This window comes from Nelumbo lutea, chromosome 4 (assembly GCF_056320005.1).
Source record: "Nelumbo lutea isolate HS-2025 chromosome 4, American lotus-T2T, whole genome shotgun sequence".
Classification (NCBI taxonomy): domain Eukaryota; kingdom Viridiplantae; phylum Streptophyta; class Magnoliopsida; order Proteales; family Nelumbonaceae; genus Nelumbo; species Nelumbo lutea.
Window position 1 is genome coordinate 7,469,495 of NC_142687.1, and position 21,053 is coordinate 7,490,547.

The following is a 21,053-nucleotide window of genomic DNA, read 5'->3' on the forward strand; positions in this document are numbered from 1 at the left end:
TCCAAAAATAAATTAAAAACAATCGTACTCTATTTTTGTTTCAGTTTTTAATATATATATATATATATATATTAAAAGTTCCTTGAATTTCTGGTTTCAAAAATGTGTTTTTATTTTGTTATTTCCATAAAGCATATAATTTCTATATTACAAAATTTGTTTTTATTTTACAAACCATCATATTGATGGTTCCAAAAATATGAATTGTTTTTTTGAAACAAAATCACCTTGTTTTTTTTTCCTTTGAAAACAAAAATAGAGTTCAAGAACATGTTTTTTTTTTTTTTTCGCTGATATGGTGATTCCAAAATAATGAAAACAGAAACATTCATGTTGTAGAAAGCCCCCTTAAGCAGTCAAGATGACCATAATCATGGTGCAAACAATGCGGCTAGCCCATCCCCCAAACCCATATCCCAACCCTGGTGCAGGCGGGATTTGATCCCAAGTCTCCATTACATCCATTAGGAGACTTTATCAACCAGCTAGTTGGCACCTTGTGAAATAGTATCATTATCTTAATTATATGTGACTAATACAACAAAAAAAAAAATCATGTTTATATGAAACTTAAAACCTTTTTAAATCAAAGTTTTGTAGAAATGTAAAATTTAAATGAATTCGTTTAATAAAACTTCAAAAATAATTTAAAATTTAGATAGTTAAGACCGAAATTGAGCCACTAGAATATACCCCTACGAGGTGGGTGCTGATAATCTAGATATATTCCCCGTCCCACAACGTCCCAAAGCACATCCCTGCCGTGGATAGGGAACATCTCCCGATGATGATATCATCGTGCAGTATATCATTGGGAGATGATCCCAATCTATGGCGAGAATGTGCTACGGAACGTTGTTGGGGGCAATCTTGTGGGGGGCTGATTTGATAACTTCAATGAGAGAGCCCTTATTATAAAATTACTTTGAGACTGGAATTACAATTTACAGCCACTTGGAATCTGCTACCCACAGAGCACCATCGCCATGTATTAAGAGCATCTTCCTATAAATGACAAAGAAATATTCCCAATGCACTGTTATAATGTCTCGTAAGTAGACCTATGAAAACAGCTATACCCAAACCCGTAACAGGCCTCCATAGACCATAGGTCTCCTTTCGGCCAAATGTGCTTTAGACCATAATCTTGATGGCCCAAAATGGATGCAACCACAAGCTTGTAGCGATCCATCCATTTGCACTGCTCTAGTTTAGCCTATTCTGAAGCCTTATAAATTGAGCCTTCATGGGAACAAATAAACTGTACGTCAGTATGTATGTATATCTTCGTCTTAGGCTGAGCTCAGACGATATTTGTCTAAATTAGTTGGGGGTCTTTGGGCTTGTATCAAATACCAAAATAATAATAATAATAATAATAAGTGTAATGTCCTGGTATCAACTCGTACCAGACCCCAAATGAGATTAATGACGAGCTTGTATCATTTATCATGTATAATCCTTTTTTAATCTTTAATAATAATAATAATAAAACAACTTTTGTACAAGATGGTCCTGAAGGTTGCATCTTTTCCATGTAACATCAACCGAACATTAGGCTGTAGGTTGTGTTTGGGAGTGATTTTTTGGCTTAAACAAGTTTTTTGAAGAAATCGCCTTTTGATTTTAAAATGATTTTTTTTTTTTTTGAAAAACTACATTTTTATTATTGGATGTTTACAATCTTTTTTGTTGAAATAATTTCTTGAAAATGTGAAAAGTTAAATGGATATTTTTCTTTTTTAACAGGGTTTTTATGCAATAATAATCCCATTTTAAACTTTATTGACCAAACGATTTTTTTATTGCTTTTTGGTTTCCCCAACGTGAATAGCACAAAAGGTCTCTTGGAGAAACACTCCCAAACGCGACTCAAATATTAAAATCCCATAGCTCAGGTTACAAATTAGAATATATGTGCTCCTAATGGTACAATCCACAACTTTACTACAACCTTGAAACGATCATTTTGGGCCACCTGTCGTCAACACATGGTAAAATGCACTTTTGCACTAAAAAAAAAAAAAAAAAAAAACTGTATTTAGAGCAGGTAAAATTTGATGTAGCTAACGGATGCAGATTCCATATTCGAATTGTTTGTTTGAGAGTGAAATAAGAAGGAAAACAATGGGATCTATACTTTATATGAAAGGGAGTTTTTTCTTCAAACACAATTAAAGTAATGAAATCAATTTTTTTTTCTTTAAAAAACTGTTTTTTTCCTTTTCTTTGGAAAGAAATTGATCTCAGATCCCACTTCTATGTCTGTTTTATGTTTTTAGTTTTTATTTTTTTATTTATGCATGTCTCTTTTACGTTGAAATCAATCTCCACCCATTCCTTTTATAAAATTGATATTTATTTTTATACAACAAGGTAAAAAATAAAAGGTTTCCACAGCTAATTGGTTGGTAATTAGGGATGTGGCAAGAAGCTAGATTTAGCAGCAGAAGAAACTTGTGTGCGCGTTTGGACTTATGTAGTCAAGACAAGCCTTTAAGATGTAAGGGCCAAGTGTAGGCCCATTAATGGCTCTACTAAGGTTAATGACATTGAACTGCATAGTTATGGCTTTTGTCGATCTGTGGGAGGCATTGCTTACATGCCAAAGGGGATTATGCTGATGATGGTTGTGCTAACTAGGCAACTACTGAGCCTTGAACACACCCAGGTGCTAAGACGTGGGATAGCTCCATCAGCTTAAACATGGGGCTGGTGAAGTGAAGGAACATTGTTATGGCCAATGCTCATGCAAAGTCTCCCTCATAAGATACACAGCCAAGTGCCAATCCATGTAGTGTCTCCGTAAATGTGTGTGTGCCGATGAGAAACCCTGATAGCCTTGAAAGCTTTAACTAGGGCTGCCTCATGAGAGATGTAAGGTATTGAGAATGGCAAGGGTAAGCATTAGACCACCCCTCACCAAAAAGGATGTTAAGCTCTTGAGCTTTTGGTGGAAGATAACATTAGAGTGGCCTAAAATTTATGATAATGCCACTCAATATATACAACCCAAACAAATGTAGATAGACTAAGCCTACATTTAAACCTTGACAAGTGGATTAGGTTAAGGGGTAAAGGCGCATTGACCCAAACCCCTATCTGGTTGACCTTAAAGCGGGTTTTGGGTTGAGGACCTTGAGGTCAACCCACATCAAACCCAACCCATTGATATAGGAGGACAATATTTGTAAATAACTAAATACAGCCTTGGATGAGTAGAGGGATGATACCACTTGGAGCGGGCAAGACCGAATCCACATTCCATTTTAATTAGATGGGTCAGATCACCAAGTCAAGTTCAAATTGGGGCGAACCTATACCAAACTCTGACCTTTCGATATCCCTTCCCTGGTGAGGTCTACTTTGACTTTCACCGGTCCGGGGTTGAGGGGTATTGGGTTAATGGTAAGGAGGAACCCAAAAGGGCCAAAACAATTGTGGCCACTGACCAAAGACTGGTTGGTCCAAAGTGTCTAACCAGTAACCACACTCTTTTATAAGAAGCAGAACAGAACAGAACAGCCTCATTTAATTTGCCTTCATGGGTCCCGTCCTGCAGGCTGCGGAGCTATCACTACCCTCATGTCTAAACTCTACAGTGCAAATAATGGTTGGTTCTCTCTCTCTGTCTCCCCAAAGATCTCTCTCTCCAAAGATTTGAGTCCTGTACTCCTCCACTAAACAAGGTGAACCTGGGAATTCGTGAAGCTTTGCTGTGAGCTTTATGAACTAGCAGGAACAGTGAAATTGGGATCCCCCTCCTTGGCTCCTTCCCAGTTTCCAAGCGTAGTAACTATTAACTAATCCGATGAAGAGAAAGAGATGTATGATGTGATGTATCTTTCGCATTTTGTGTTGAGCTCAACAAGCCTCAAGCTCATCGGTTACAACAAAACTCTCTCTCGTGGGTACACAGAACAGTCTGGGAGTACTCTCTGATGAGTCTCTGAGAGCCTTCTTCGTCTTCGTGGAACGTACACACCAACAACTACAATACAATACTCCCTTCCTCTTAACTCTTAAGATAAAGCGAATCTGGTAAGCACGTGAAGAATCAATCTCGTGCGTTGCCAAACTTTGACATTGTTTGGATTTGGGCGTGGGGTGTGCCTGCCCTCTCACAAGTTAGGCTTAGGCAGTTATCATATCATGCTCTCTTAATTTTGTTTTTTGTCCGGTTCATGTATGGGTTGGCACTTGGCCGGTTCATGTCCTCACCAAACTCTAGTCTGTTTTTTGGGCTCATTGGTTAGGGAGTGTTAGGATCAAGAATTGCAATCATTTCAGTTATGTGTCAACTACCAAGTGCACGCTTACTACTTTTTTTTTTGTTGGTGTAGAACATGCTTACCTTTTAATATACTGAACTTTTCATTAGTCGGTCGTGCACTTTGGGGACAAACCTCCTCTTAAAGCTTGTTAGCACTTCCGAATAACAGTTACCAATTTCCTCTTTTATTTTTTTTATCTTTTCTCTCACGGAGAAGGTACCGTGCCTCCCTATTTATCCGTCACTTTTACTAATTAATGTCCTAATCCGAAGTGAAGAAGGTTGCATTAGTATACGGTATACATAGCCTATGCCAATCAAATGGGTCCCCCTTTCTGGTGGGTAGCTTTGATTTGCCAGATCATCATCTTCCAGATGGCAAAAGGGCGTATCTAGAATAATCTAATTGATCAGTTGAATAGCAGAGAGTATCTTTCCAACTCACCACAGGGGGGAGAGATACCAAATAGACCTAGAGGCTAGAGTTGTCAACCACCATAACAAGGTATAGCTTTAAAATAGAAGTCCAATGCTTAATTTAAGGGAGTTAAGAAGAGAAGAGACCCACCGAACCTAGAAATGAAACCTAATCATAAATGCAAGGAAAAGACAGTTACCTAATCTCTATTTCTTATCCTCCAAATATTCCAATATAGAATTAAGATGTGATTAGTTTTGAATTGATGGCCCCCTCTCTATTCTGAAACCAAAATAAGTGAACAAGGGAATAACCCACACGGGCCACACCACTCCGACCGACCAATTCTGTCGATGTGAATATGTGATTTTGTTTTGTTTGGCCCGTCAATCAAGCTCCATCGTGTTACAACCATGTCCATGTGCTGACTGCTGATGTGCGTTACCTCTCCCCTCTCCCCTCTCCCCAAGATAATCAGCACAAGAAACTCCCTACTCCCGACCATATTTTATCCCACGTGGCACCGTCACAGTCTTCTGTTACTAACATGGAACCGAATTTGCTGCAAAGTTCCACTCTTTTGCGACCCCAAACGAGCGGAGCCAAAGCCAAACCACCCTTTTTTTTATTTCTTTGTTTGTATCATCGTCTCGTCACCAGGTCCTATATAAATACCCTCCGTTCCTCCTCTCTAATCCTCTTCCCCCGGCGAGCGAGAGAGAGAGAGAGAGAGAGAGAGATGATTAAGTTTAGAGCAAGGAAATTTTGCAGAAGCAACTCTAAGATTAGTGGTGGAGGAAGCACGGGAGGGTCTGGCAGAGGGTGTGGAGGAAGCGGAGAGATCAAATGGGAGCTCAGACCGGGAGGGATGCTGGTTCAAAAGAGAGAAAATGGGGAAAGTGAGGGAGAAGAAATGATTACAGTAAGAGTCTCAACTGGATCGAAGTGGCACGATATCTCCATCGAAGCAACTTCGACGTTTGGTAATCTGCCTATCATCAACATCCTTCTCTTTTAATTCTTTCTAGTCATGAGGTAGTACAAATATATCCTAATATGGGTGGTTGGATACTGATTCAAGGTTTCCCTTCTAATAACAAGATGCAGAGTGTATTGTTTTTCGTTTATATCTTTTCCTGTGTGTTTTGATATTTGCAGGTGAACTGAAGATGATTCTGTCATTGGTGACTAATTTGGAACCAAGAGAGCAGAGGCTTTTGTTCAGAGGGAAGGAGAGAGAAGACGGTGATTTCTTACACATGGTTGGAGTTAAAGACAGGGACAAAGTGCTGTTGTTGGAAGACCCAGCTATCAAGGAGAGGAAGCTTCATGCCTTGTCCCCAGAGAATCCTTGCCACACCATTAGTGTGTAATCTGATTATATATTATTTTCTACTAACCATTTGACGCGGCTTAATTAATGTTTTGTATGAACTAAGAACAACTACTCCACAAATTGTTGGTATTTTGTGTAATTTATTTCTCTTTTTATGCTCCTTGACCTTGAGCAATTAAATATATGTAGTCTGATCTTGTATCCACATCATTTGAAATCTCTCTATCTCTCTCTCTCTCTCTCACCCCAGTTCGCCTGCACACCTCTCTCTTTAATTACATGACAAAACAGCTGGGGCAAACTCTTGGCTTCAATAAACTAAACCGAAATAAAAATTCCAAATTTCCAATGCACTGAGCTCTGTAAATAGGCGTACAATTGCAAATGTGACTTGTGTATGATCAGACTCTGTATTTTACCCTGTTAAAAGTTCTGATTTAACACTTTGGCTAAGTTCCTTGCTTCCTTGGAACTTTTTACATTTAAGTGAGAAAAGAAAAGTAGTGTTTATAAGTTGGTTGTAAAATTTCATTAATGTCAGGGGCTGAAAAAGTTCTATTTGGGTGGTGATGGAATCATGTAAATGATTTTTTGGGCACCATCGTGGAAATGGTATTTGGCTCCAATTCCGCAACTTTCAGAATTCTGTATGTATAGTTTGGGTGCAATTTCAATATTTCATAGTTGGGATAATACACCTTCTGAAACCTTCACTTTCATGCTTCAATGGAAATCTTGATACTGGAAATGGAAATCATTTGAAATCTGGTGGATCTAACATCTCAATCTTTCTGATTTTAGTTATCATTCGGAGGGTGCCAACTTGCTCAGTTGGTATGGAGTCTATGGACGGTTTAGTCTTTGGCAGGTTTAGCAGAGATTTGGGGGTTTTGGGCTACACCCTCTGTGTAGCAGCCCCTGCACAGACCGTCTTGATCATTTATGCCTTTGTTCAAACCATATTGGGTTGATTACATAAATCATGTTTCGCCATTCTGTTCTGTTTTCTATTCTGTTCAATGGTCAATGTCACATCCATCCATCAACAAATCAAATTACAGGTGCTTAAATGATAACATTCACTTGTGTAGTATTGGTTGCATTCTTGATACAAATCCTCCATCTGGGCTTGGGTATAATAATTATTATATGGCTGGTTTAGCATAGATTTGGCAATCACACCAGCTTACCAGCTTTTGAAATTAAAAAAAAAAAAAAAAAACAAAAAACAAAAAACAAAACTTGATGTATTGCACTGAATTTATTTCTAAAGCTAATGTAACTCCTTAATAGCCCAAAGAAAAAAAAAAAAAACAAAACAAAACAAAACAAAAACAAAACTTGATGTATTGCACTGAATTTATTTCTAAAGCTAATGTAACTCCCTAATAGCCCAAAGAAAAAAAAAACAAAAAAAGAGAGTTTTTAGCTATGGAAAGTTATAGGGATTTAAAAACCAAGTGACCAGTCCATCTTTAAACGTAAACAACGTGAATCTCGTGCATCATGCCATGATTTTGACCAATCCGTAGCCTTAGCCATTAAATAATGCCAAACCAGTAAATGACGACCTAAACTAAATTAAAGCCGAAATGGTCTTCGACTACTACCGATGGCACTCCTCCATTCCAATTTTCAGAGGAAGAGAAGGATCGGATGGTAGGTATGACTTTATAATATTAGGGGTAAATTGATGAAACCTCAATGGAAATCTTTTTTGAAGTTTGGTAATTGCAATCACCTCTATTTTTGATACGCAGGTAAACCTCTTTTGTTATAATACTCTAACAAGAGGCTCTAAAATGCCTAAAATATCCATCATTTAATATTTGGAAAGCAAACAGTCTCGTCAAAAATAACTATATAGGTATTTTGGATAGGGGTGGTCATAGTTTGATTCAAGGTTAAAAGTATCGATAGGGTATATCGACCGGTATCAATCTTTCTTTTTAATTTCCACTTTTTTTTTCAATTTTGGTTCAGAGGGGCTAGTTTAAGTCTCAGCTGCCCTTTGAACCTGGCCCTAACCAGATATAACCCCTGTAGGGGCATATTGAGAAGGGCCCGATATGGGCTGATACGTCATAATTTTTTGAACCTTGGTTCGATTAACTGAACTGTGGGGCTTTTTTTTGGAATCGAACCGGTACTACTGGTTTTTGGAAAACTGGTAACCGAAATCGAACCAGAGCCAGTCAGTTAATCGGTTGATTGGTTTGGTTAGCCGTCGGTTCGACTCATCAGTTTTTCGGTTTTTTTATTTTTATAATATATATTATAAAAATAATAAAATATTATAAATATATAGATATATATATATATATATAATGCATATTTATTAATTTATATAAAATATATATAATATACATAAATATATAAAAATATATGTATACCAGTCGGTTCGGTTAACCGTCGATTTTCTATATTAGTTAATTAAAACCTAACCAACCAATTCAATTAACTGATTTTTTGGTTCGATTTCGGTTGGTTCGGTTTTTTGGCTTTTTTGTTCACCCCTAATTTTGTATAGTTCCATACCTCTTTTTAAAGGATTCTAACAAGGGGTTTTTATTGTTCAATCCACCCCAGAAATCCTAGCTCCATCGTACAAATGGGGATAGGTGTCAGCTTGGAATTGATGCTAATTCACGGGCAGGCATGGGTGTTATAAGTAGAGGTGTTTGTAATTTTGAATTGTTGTAGGTCTGCAGTTCAAATCATAATTATGAAATGGAGTGCAGTTTAAAAATCCCTTCTAACAAAGGGGGCCTTCTTGCAATTGTGTCAAAAAATTAAGAGGAAGTGATTGCAATTACCAAACTTTAGGAGATATTTCAACAAGAACCAAAAACTTCAGGGGAGGTGTAAGCAATTTACCCTAATATTTATCAGGTAAGACAATTCAAAAATATAACAGCTCCAATAGTGCAGCTCAACCATATTTATGCTATATATTAATTTGATGAAATGTTGATGCACTAAAGGCCAATTTGGTTCACGGGAATAGGAGTTTGGAATCGGAATTGGAATGGGCTATTCCGATTCCAACTATTTGGTTGGACAGAATCAGAGTCCCATTTCCATTTCTACTGCACTTTTCTCCCTTGGGAATGGAATCTCATTCTTGCTTATTCTAATTCCTATTCTCATTCCTATCTGAATCAAACAGACTATAAGAATAAACCATTCCAATTCACATTATAAAATATTCTGATACTGATTCCAATTCCAACTGCAAACCAAACGTACCCTAAGATGTTTCAACAATATATGGGTCCATACCATAAGCAAGCAGTAAGGGCGTGAGGGCATGCTTCTCTACTGAAATCCACCCACATCCCTTCTCACATTTGCTGTGTTTTGAGAGCTAAAGGCAAAAGGTGGAGTTTATTTTATTTTATCTTCCTAGCTATTACATGCAAAACATCACACCAAGTATACATCAACATAAAATTAAAATTAAACACTAAAAAAACACAACAAACATAACCTCCTTTATTTCAAAACACTCTCCCCTTTGTTGCTCTCAGTACTAATGTAGTTAATTTATATCATTAGGCTAATAATTAATCTCAATCATCTTCACTTATGGCTTCTTTACTACTTCCTGCTTGGGGATGATCACTCTAAGTACACCATTCTCCATGGTCGCCTTCATCCCATCAATTTTGGCATTCATGGGTAGCCTAAACCTTCTACACAACTTACCATGGCTTCTATCCATCCGATGCCAAATGTGGTTCTTATCCTCCTCCACCTTCCTCTCTCCACTTATTTGGACAATTCTCCCCGGCCCTCATCTACTTCTATCTTTACTTCGTCCTTGATGAGGCCTGGGAGATCAGCCATTAACACGTAAGCGTCGGGGTTCTCCTTCCAGTCGGTCGGGACATCAGCAGCGATGACCAGACAAACCAGACCACAAGGGGAAAAGGGGTCCTAAAGCTCAATTGAGAGAGAGTTGTCACCGGAACCGGACAACATTTTGAAAAATATTGATTGGGAATGAAGAGAGAAACTGAAAGAGAAGAGAAAGTAGGAAGTGAATAAGGAACAAGTTAAGACTTGTGTTTAATACACTATAGATAGATGCATGCTAAGCTAAACCATCAGTTAGTAGGTTATATATAGTGATCATTGTGCATAGTCTCGCAATGAATCGATGGATATTGAAGTTTCGTTTTTGGTCTCTATGGTAATTACTTTATACAGGTCACAGATGTTTGGTTAATTAGAAATTGCATGACCTTCGATTAGGTGCCAAAGCTCGAACCTTCTGCTTCTTTTGCGTGGAAATATGATATTTGAAAGAACTTGAAAAGGGTAATGCTCACGCAGGAAAGCCCACACGGCCACACCTAATAATAAACGATCGTGTTAGTCCTAGCGCGTGTTCATCACTCGTTGGCCGCTTAGTCGCCGGAAAGCCTACGCGACTCAGCAAGACCGTTTCCATTGAATCTTCATCTAGTAAAAAGCTTATTCTTGCCACGTGGCCAACAATAAATTTTCAGTTGAAAGTTCTCAATGGGGCTAGAGTAGTGGACAAAGAAGTAGGGCTTTTGTATCTCTTTACTTGGCAACCCAGACTAGTGAAAAAGAGAGAATATGATTGCGAATATGCGATCCCATCTCCACCTTCTTCTTGGATAAGGATTTGCTAGTAACTAGAATGTCTCGGAAGCTAACGAAGCAAGAGGGGTTTCTAGAGAGAGAGAGAAAGAACCTGAGATGCTAGAAACTGACAAAGGTGATTCTTGTGGGTTCAAGATATGGGTATTCTATGGTCTACACGGGTGCATCTGTGGGGTGGGGAAACCCCAATTCAACCCGGGCCTCAGGTTTCGTTGGGCTGGGTGCTAGAATTGGGCCTACAAATTTCAACCCATGTTTATTACGAGATTATGAGTTTATGACCAAACCGGACGAATCATGGGGTCGAATAATAAACATGTATCATGAATTTATAATTAAAAAGAAAAATCGGTCCAAAAATTATAGAATTTTTTATTATATATTTTTAAAAGCTAGTTTAAAAACCGATGCTTATATATTATACACATATTTACATATAAAATATATCGAGTTTTGACATTCAACTTGTTTTTTATTTAAGTTTTAAATATAGTAGCTGTTATTTTTACCCTATTGCATTTATTTGATCAAACATTTTACCTTACTTTTTTTTATTTTTGATTTAGAAGGTTAAGCATCGAATAAAATTATAAATTGTATATAGGTAGGGCCAAACCCAAAGGAAATATGATATCCTATTAAAATTAGGAGTGATGATTCAATGAGTGTTGAGCATGCTTTCATTCAATAGGGCATCATGACTCATGATCACCCTACTGTGTTGATCACATTCATTGACAATCAAAAATTGTAACCCCTCTAACGAGTGATAAGCACGTAACAAGTACTACTGGGAGCGCATTCATTCCATCACCACTCTAAAATTAAATAATCAAGTTATAACTTAAAAGCAAAAATAAATAAATAAATAAAAGTGGGGTGAGTGAATCTTTCCACCATCATCAACGAAGGCCGGAGGCCCGGAGATTATCATGATTTATGCCATGTTTCTCTTCTCAATACAAACCACCAGTTGCGCTGAAACAATCAAATCAAGGCCTTTTGATGAATTGTTATGGCCCCACCTTAAATTAGACGAAGTGACATTTTTGGTGGGGCGTGTTCATGGATCGGTTAAACCGATCGAACTGTGTGGGTTTTTTTAGGGATAAGTTGACTGAAATTCAGCTACTAGTAGCCCCTCTATATATTATATCCTGTCCGTGAATTTGGCATCAATCCACGGGCAGGATTCAGTCCATTCTTAGAAATCTTAGTTCCATCCTAAGGTGAATTGAACTATAAAAACCCTTTTTTAATCAAATGAGTACTATCGGTTTTTGGAAAACTGGTAATCAAAATCGAAATGAAATCAATTGAATAATTAGTTGACTGATTCGGTTAACCATTGGTTCAGTTTGTCGGTTTTTTTATTTTTTATTTTTTACAATATATAATATAAAATCTATATAAATATATAATAAAAATTTATAAATATATATAAAATATGGTATTTTAAATAATAAATAATATCATATTTTATAAATATATATAATATACATAAATATATATAAAATATATAGAATATATGTATACTGATGGGTTCGATTAACCACCAATTTTCTATATTAGTTAATCGAAACCAAATCAATATCTTTGGTTTTTTAAAAACACCGAATCAAAACCGAACCGACTGGTTCAATTAACCATCTTTTGGTTCAGTTTTGATCGATTCGGGTTTTTCAGTTATTTTTGCTCACCCATAACTGCAATGCATCATTTTAGCCCTGCACTTCAACACTAGCAGGAAAAGTGATTTCAAAACAGTATTTTTCCCATGGTTTTTAAAAACGACCCAGAGACCGAACCAATCAGGGGTCTGGTTATTAGTCAAACAATTTGCTTACCAAAATCAACAGTTTTGGGCAAATTTCCAATTTTAGAGAAAACCGAAACCAGTCACCTGACCGGTTTCTGATTTTTCCGGTCCAATTTTGAAAACCATGATTTTTCCCAAGAAAGTGGGGCCCATAAAATTAAAGCATTTTCACTACTTTCACAATTTATATGTGAAAAAATTGCTTGAGAGCTGGGAATAGATAAAATCATAAAAAAAACTGGGTCGTGTTTATAGATTTTGAAAGCAATTTTCTCCTTATCTTCTGAAACCAGACTCTTGATGGAAAAAAGGTTTGTGAACTTTGTGAAAAAAGTAAAGACTATAATGGCTGATGGGTTTCTGAATCAACCACCAATGAAGGAAAAACAGGAAATGACCCTAACCGATGCTACCAATTGTATAATTGAGTATTTATCTCACCAACCTCGTATAAGAATTTAAGACAAAACAATTTGAAAAAAAAAAAAAAAAAAAAACCCTTCTAAAGAAAATCTACTCTTTAATTTTTATCATGACCGCTGATTCCTTCTTTTTTCTGAAAACCAACTCCGTGTCCAGACCAAACCCATCAACCTCCCGGATGTGAACCAACTCCGACTCCCGAAACATCGCCACCAACGGCCCCACACTGTATAGGTCGTTTGCCGAATATTTATCTCCCCGTCTTGTCAGCGCCACGTGTAATACGCAGACCCCACCAGGCCTCAACGTCCGTTCGATCTCCCCCACGAACTTCCACGGATACAATGCATGGTCGAACACATTGGAGAACTCAAAATCGAAGGTCTGATTCTCGAACGGCTGACTGTGAAAGTCTCCCTCCACCACCAACGGTGGGCTTGGAACTAAATCGATGCCCACTGCATCCAACACCCCAACTCGCTTCAACGCCGCCACCTCCTGCCCCATTCGAGCACCGATGCACAACGCTTTCGAGTTATTCCTAAGCAGTTTCTTGCGTTTCAGATCTTCGAAAAACTTACTGAATACATCAATCTTGCGATCCCAATCTCTGGTGGTCCATATTTTTCTCAACCTGGGATTTAACGTTTTGTCGAGCTGGTGTTGTATGTATGCACTATAGGAGGAATACCCAGGACGAATTCGGAGGTCACCGCTCGATGATGGAGCCGTCGGAGGCGGATAAGTGATAATCTGGTGGTTACGATGCCGCTGGATGGAAAGAAAGAACAAGAGTACGATGGAGAGGGATAGAAAGAATGATTTAAAGATGAGTGATTTTGATGGGGTTGTAATGGCTACTGTCTTCTTCATGTTTACTTGAAAAAATATATTGGCTTTGTTTTGTTCTGGGATTCTTTTCCTTGGTGGCGGTAGTGAAAGATTGAAACCGATCAGGAAATTCAGTGTGGCTCTTAGAGATTGGATGCAACTCTGATTTTTTGTTTGAGAGTGGACGACTTATTAAGGGATTGAGTTGATGCCAAACGTTGTACATGAATTCCTCCTTTTGTGAGAGTTGTCTGGATTAATCCTTTTAATCTTTTATCGTTGACGGCGAAACTGCAAAGGTTGCACCAATACTCAGCCCCATCAATTTTCAATTCTTTCACCTGTAATTATATTAGATAAAGCTAAACATAAAATAAAATAACTAAAAGGTGATAACAACATATAAAACAATATTATCTACAGAGAAATCTAGAGATGTCTCGTATAACAATGATATATATGATAAGGTTGTCCTAACTATATTTGGGGCCAACTCATGAGTAATTCTATAATAAAATCTGATACAAGTTATTCTCGAGTTTGATGCTAATCGAGCTGTCGAGTTCAAATCTCATGATAAGTTCAATTAAAGTTTCAAATTCAAGTCCAATCAATAAATATTCAACTGAATGGTTCGATTAATATTTACTTTCGACTTAAATTCGAATTTATCAAATATTTAACCGAACTGAATCAAACAGGAGAGTTTTAGTTGAACTGAAGCAAAGACATGCTGAAGGATTGTTTGGCTTGGCTCCATTGAACCCATGGTTATATGAACAAACAAATCAAGAAAATTTGGATTTGGACGCTCAGGATCTGCTACTCTCTCAACTGTTTATCACTGGCTATGTAATCAATCACCAATGAACACACACCAACATTGCCCATATATCAGCATAGCATATGTGCATAATAATGTATTCACTTGTGATTGGTGACATACCAAGTGATACACAGTCAAACGAGCAAACAAATCCAATCTTTATGATAATAGGGCCCTACCTGAATAGATGTAGTTGCAGATTAAATGGTTGGATATGGTTTGAATTAATACATCATATTAAATTGAATCCAATATAAATCTTGTTTACTTGATCCAGAACTAGTAAGGCCTAAAACTTTGCCAAATGCACAACTGCACAAGTTCTCTCCCTCCCCAAGGTGAAGTTTGAATGACCGGTCTTAAGTGAGGGAATTATTCTTTAATTATGTAAATGTTTTCTGTGTATATATGGGCACCTATGGATAGGGTTAGAAAAGAAGTCACATTGGGAAAACCATTCACGCCATTAGTTGAAAGAAATTATCTATTACAAGTTGATGGGGGTTAGAAGAGTTAGAGGTACACGGAAAAGGATTTGGATGAAACTAATAACAAATTATTTAAGTTTTCATAGTTTGACAATTGATATAGCACCGAATAGAATAGAATGACAAAACATGATTCATGTATCCAATAGTTGAGACAATGTTTAGAAGATGATGATGATGTAGCAGTAGTAGTAATAGGTATCTTGGTTCTAGTTCACTTAGATAGATAATTATGACCAGTCCTCATATGCGTTTGACATTTCAAAAGATCATATTAACTATTAATGGGTCCAAAATGGGGCGTCTTGAGGATAGGGTCGAAAATGAAGTCAGAACCTAGGCCTAGCTTCCACAGGTGACAAAATGACAAGATGATTAGGTCACATGTGGGTATGTTGAGGGTTAGAAGAATTCTATGTGGTTACAAGTTGGAGGGACTAGAAAGTAGGGTTAGAAGAATTCTATGTAATTTAAGTGTCTATAATTTTATAAGAGATATGACACTGAAGAAATGAAATGATAAAATAGGATTCATGAAACAAACTTTGACCTAGTGTTTTACAAACCGACCCAAAGGTTGGATCGCTTTTGCTCTAAGTCAGGGGTCACCAATTCAACCATCTGAGTCCCGTGCTATGTCAATATCCATATATTTAAGTATATACACACATAAATAATGTATAATTATATTTTAAATATGACATATGTATTATTTATGTTTAATTAATGTTTTTAATTTTTTTATTTATAAAAAATATTTAAAATTATGATTTGAGGTCAAGAAAATTTTTTTTCCGCAAAAATAGTGGGGTAAGACACCTAGGACATATAAATGTTAAAAAATGTTATCCAAAAAAAAATATCATTTCAATCGAATATCAAAATACAAAATTATGGCTTCCAAAAATTTCCATACATTAAGTATACAACCCCTGACTTGGTGAATGATTCAAATAGATTGACAGTTGAACCACCCGGATTGGATGATATTTTATCAAATCAATAATTTCTAACTGAAAACCAGATTTGAGCAGAACCAGACCCAAAATTCTGACCGGATGATAGTTCAAATGATTCGCCGTTGAAAACACTGCTCTGACCAAATGATGCAAACCAATGACATGGTTTTAGTGCTGTGCTACAACCACGAAATGAAATCCTTGGATGTAATGTCGTGGTCGTGGTCGTGGTCCACCCTGAATTAAATAGATTGACATGGTTTTAGCGCTGCGCCAAAACTGTGTGACCCGTTCGACCGTGTCCTACCAAAAATGAACCTAGATGTTGACGTGTCCTACCAGAAGTGAAACTAGATGACAAGGATATGTTGGTTCTATTTCAGTTTGAACAGATCATTGTGCACCGGAGCCCTTTAACGGCTCCCACTTATAAACTACCTACACTCCTCGTGGCCCTGTTAAATCTCCACTCCACAGCGACACGGCGACACCCATACAGTGGTAGGTCCGAATTCTCTAACCAGTAAGATCAATACACCTCATAAGCTGTTGCCAATATATGGCAAGTAATCAATATCTCTGTCTTGAGGGCCAATTCCGGGTCATTTAACGCTGTGTTTGGTTTGAAAGTAAAGGAATTCCTAATAGACCAAGTTGTATCTTTCGATCCAAACACAATCTAAAGGAATTTGCAAATGAAAGCAGTATAGAAGTCTAATATGAGTCCAGATCTCCTGCCATAAGAATTCTGCCCACGTCTATCTATATATTCCAATTATACATGGAAAACATCTCATTTTCATATAGTGTTATGTACAAAAAGATTGTTCCCAACGCATGGAAGTAGAATTTTATGAGTAGAGTTCTTGCGGGCTAATATAACCTGTAGTAGTAACGAAGAAATACAGCCCAGGTGTTTAGGGGTTATGGGGATGAACTACGCCTGTTCTGAGCCTCAGTGGAACCAAAAAACTTACAATATAAAATTAGTGTCCGTTAATAGTTGTCGACATTTTCTGTTGCAGGGACCATACAATTAATCTTATCTTGGCGTTCAGCTCACCTTTTTCAATTTCGTTTGTAGCCAAACGTTATGGTTGGGTCGTTCACTAATGTTTGATCTTGTTTTGCAATAAAGAATGAAGTATGCTTTTTATGGCTTAAAAAAAATTTATATACAATACATTGTGATAATGGGCACAATCTGAGCATGAATGAAAGAATGGACTTTACCTTTTATGGATCAGTTCACTTGTGGTTCAATAAATGGGTATTGGATAAAGAAACCCCTAATACTTATATAACCAAGTTTAGTACTTAGTATTTAATTTATACATATATATATATATATATGCCAAAGTTAAGTTCAGTTCAGGTTTTCGGTTTTTAAATTACAAATGAATAAAAAAATGGACAAAAAGTAGGTTAGGTTATTAGGTGATGGGGCACAAATTGAAAGGGTTCTGATAGGAATGGTAGGTCTTTTTTTTCAATCAAAGCTAGGAGTAGGTGGGGTGCATTGGTAAAGTAGGTATATGTTATATATATCCACAAGTGGGGTGAATCAAGTTAACAAGGCAAGATAAGCTTGTGGACCCATTGGTTTCACCAAATAAAGAGGCACAGTGAGTGGAGAAGCAAGCAAAAATAATTTTGTCTGGCATATGAAGGGATCTGTAATATAAAAGACAGATTACAGAATTGTGACCACTACTACAAATAATCCCACAACAATTCAGAACTCAGAAGAAAAGAGGAAAGCCACTCACCTGGTTTATTATGAGAAACATGCAGGAGCTGGTCCAAATTTCACCTAATATGCTGTTGTTGGAGTCATTATCTGACACCAATAATTGTCCAGCAATGGAGTGGGGTGGGGGATCTCTTACAAAATAGGAGGAGATATATGAATAATTTTCCACTCACCATAGGAATGACTTGTATAGAAAATGAAAGCCCTGCAGAGATCCAACCATCAATAAAACAATACATGAAATCAATAAAACAAACGCAGACACAGAAGAAGGCATGAGATGCCAATAGAGATGGATAATTTCTCTCTTCTTCTATCTACAAGATCCTTACCAAATGCGTTTGTTAATTGTAATTTTGTAGAGAGAGAGAGAGCACAAGGGATGAGAGACGGAAGTTGATGAATGAAACCGAAAACGAAGAGAGAAAGTGATGAGAGAAGAAAACGCCACCACTCTTAGAAGGAAACGTGGGGCATACGGAAGGATTTTAGGAGGAAAAAGGGGTGTCCGTGTGATATAGTATTAGTAGTGATTGAGATTGAGATATTTTAGGAACAGCAGAGACAAAGCACAATGCCATCATTGCCATGGGGAACGTTCCGGGACATGATACGTCAACCTATTTAATTCCTTGTTTGTCTTTTTAATCAACGCAATTACTCTTTTACCCCCACACCCATGCTAACGTGTCATGCCTAAAAACGATTCCAACTGCCCTCCATCATCCAAAATATTTTCTTAAGGATTCCCTTTTTCTCATAAAAATCAATCCCAATCGGTTTCCCAAACCCTAACGGTTCAAGATTTACAAAGTCAAACCCAAACAAAAGCCCAACATGTGACTAACCGATTATCAAGAAACACTAAAACAAAACACGTGCATATGTTATGGTTTTACAATACTGAGTTTACAAATTACATCGAAGCCCAGCCTGGTTTATGAAGTTGACAGGCCCGGCCCATCTATTAAGGTGTTATCCCATATTGAAAAGTGAAAACAAGGGAATAGAAAATGTCTCCTCATCTGCCGGTTCCATGTGCTATGTCAGTTGATAATACATATCTCCTAATTTCTTGTAACATGTTAGCACGTGCAGCAATCGACATCTCTTTCTCTCTCTCTTATGGGGCCTGAAATTAGGGATGATTGTGGGCCGGTTAGGCCTAAGCCCAGAATTTCTGAATCAAGCCGGGGCCATGCTTTCCTAGCCGGCCATAGTAGAAGGGGAGCAATCAAAAGAAGTTTGAATAATAAGAAGAAAGAAGACATTTCAATTCAAACCCGCCATCATCCATCAACCAAGATGTAGATGTTGTGCTTGTGCAGCTGCTTGCGGTGCCGAAACAATGGCCACAGAACCCATATTTTGCGCCGAGGTTGGCGGTGCTTTGCTGTCCAATGGATTCATGTGTTGGGCTTTTAAGTGGTTAAAGGTCCAATCCCTAGGAAAAAAGCTCTCAGAATTAACAACCTCATCCCAAGAGCCTAACGCCTACTACCGTACACCTCTGATCACATCTGCCATGCCTCCGATGGTGCTGAAAATCGGGAGTGCAAGAGAATGGGAATGGTCTATTAATTCCTCCCACCTGTTTGTTTCACACAGGGATCAAAATCAAAATCAATTCAAATGGAATCTCATTTCTGAGAGAAGGGGAGGGAATAGTCATTACATTCTCAAATAGGGGAACGCCATTCCACCAAGAATAAGCATCAGATTCCTGCTCTACCAAACCAAATGGTTGGACCATTCCAATTTCGATTTTCAGACCCCCCCCTATTCCCACGAAAACTAAATAGACCCTTGAAAAAAAGAGTCTTGATTTTTTGAATGATATCTCTGGATGGAAAGGAAAACATGAAAGTCAGGTGAGAAGATATTAACATGAAACTAGAACAGTTGTAGGAGTTGTATTGGTGAAAACAATCAATCAAGGTTGCACAGCTATTTTTGGTGAAAACAATCTATCCAATCTAGGTGGTCGAGCCATTGGCCATAATTTTGTGTTCGGATGTATAATTCGAGTGATCTAAGTTTTGATTTTGAATAACTTTTTGAGATCCAGGCATCCGTAAGGCACCTTTCCCAGCTATTTTTGCCACCCACCCTCCCCCCCTTGGCCTCAAACTGCTTTTTTTTTTTTTTTTTGCTTTTTTACAGTGAAATATAAAAAATTGAATTAAAAAAAAAAAGACATAACATAATACTTATATAAAAATTTCTGAGGGGGAGCAAACCATAATTTCCCAAAAATAAATAACTATACATTACTTTATTGATAAAATACATATTTATACATATATATATATATATATATATATATATATATATAGATGCATACATAGGATGATGATATGGCACGATATAACCCATTTGACCCAAACAGACAAACCGATGACCCATGATCCATAGGCAAAACAGTTCGGCCTTTAAGTCAGTTTTTAAAACATTGATAACAACATAATCAGAAGATGGAGATTAGATATCATAGCTGCATGGGTCATGTTTATGTGTTTTCATGGCACCAAAGCTATCAAATTGGGATACTCTAGATCCAATATGGATCCAAACAAGGCAATTGGAATTTAAATCCTTTTACATCTTGATTCAATATAGATTTACCCATTAATACAATCTACTCTAATATGATCGGATTCCATAAATATTTAAACGTTTACATTTTGGGTCCTCCCTTGGTGGGTGGTGTCATCAGACAAACACCTCCTATCAAACCCTCAAAATCTGTTTGAATATGACGTGCAGGTAAAAATTTTAGAAAGCCACAATTTTGCCCTTTACCCGAAACCAAATCCAATCGTAATCCAGCAATGCCATAGCACTTAGCATATCTCTTTTTCTCTTTTTTTTTTTCATTAATTTATTGAGTTTTCCTTTCTCATCTCTCATTGGTATTGCTTGCATGCAAAATTACAGGAGAGGGAGAATTACACTAGGGTTGGCAATCTTGACCCCAACCCATTTGACCCACCCAATCTATTGGTGGGTCAATATGGGTCAAGCAAGCAACCCATTAGGGTTAGTAGAAAAGGGTTAGGGCGGGTTGGGTCGAAGGTACCCATTAGGGTCAAGATGGGTTGGATCGCACGGGTCAAGATAGGTTGGGTCACTTTATCTATACTCGCTAAATCTCAAAAAACAGAAGTTATATTCATTCGAACTCAAACCTCCTAGAGTGCCAACATCTAATAACACATCCAAACCACTATGTCAGGTTTCACTTTGAGAAAAAAAGTGAAATAAAATAGATTTAATTAACTTTCGTATTCAT

At 37.3% G+C, this 21,053-nt stretch overlaps 2 protein-coding genes across 2 annotated transcripts; one reads left to right on the forward strand and one right to left on the reverse strand.

The window, feature by feature from the left end:
* The first annotated feature begins 5,089 nt into the window (after nt 1–5,089).
* LOC148853674 (Ubiquitin-like superfamily protein) lies at nt 5,090–6,232 on the forward strand. The gene is made up of 2 exons (XM_088941411.1): nt 5,090–5,674; nt 5,850–6,232. Exons 1-2 carry the CDS (start codon nt 5,239–5,241, stop codon nt 6,062–6,064), a joined length of 651 nt encoding a protein of 216 aa, XP_088797537.1. The 5' UTR covers nt 5,090–5,238; the 3' UTR covers nt 6,065–6,232.
* Nucleotides 6,233–12,879: 6,647 nt separating this feature from the next.
* Nucleotides 12,880–13,945, reverse strand: LOC148853675 (uncharacterized). The gene has a single exon (XM_088986176.1). The coding sequence runs from the start codon at nt 13,775–13,777 to the stop codon at nt 12,995–12,997; it is 783 nt and encodes a 260-aa protein (XP_088842302.1). The 5' UTR covers nt 13,778–13,945; the 3' UTR covers nt 12,880–12,994.
* Between the last annotated feature and the right edge of the window lie 7,108 nt (nt 13,946–21,053).

Bases quoted from the DNA above. Each gene is read 5' to 3' on its own strand.
- LOC148853674 (XM_088941411.1), top strand. From the start codon at position 5,239: ATGGAACCGAATTTGCTGCAAAGTTCCACTCTTTTGCGACCCCAAACG. The intron at 5,675-5,849 runs GTAATCTGCCTA...TGATATTTGCAG, and splicing joins CGAAGCAACTTCGACGTTTG to GTGAACTGAAGATGATTCTG.
- LOC148853675 (XM_088986176.1), bottom strand. From the start codon at position 13,777: ATGAAGAAGACAGTAGCCATTACAACCCCATCAAAATCACTCATCTTT.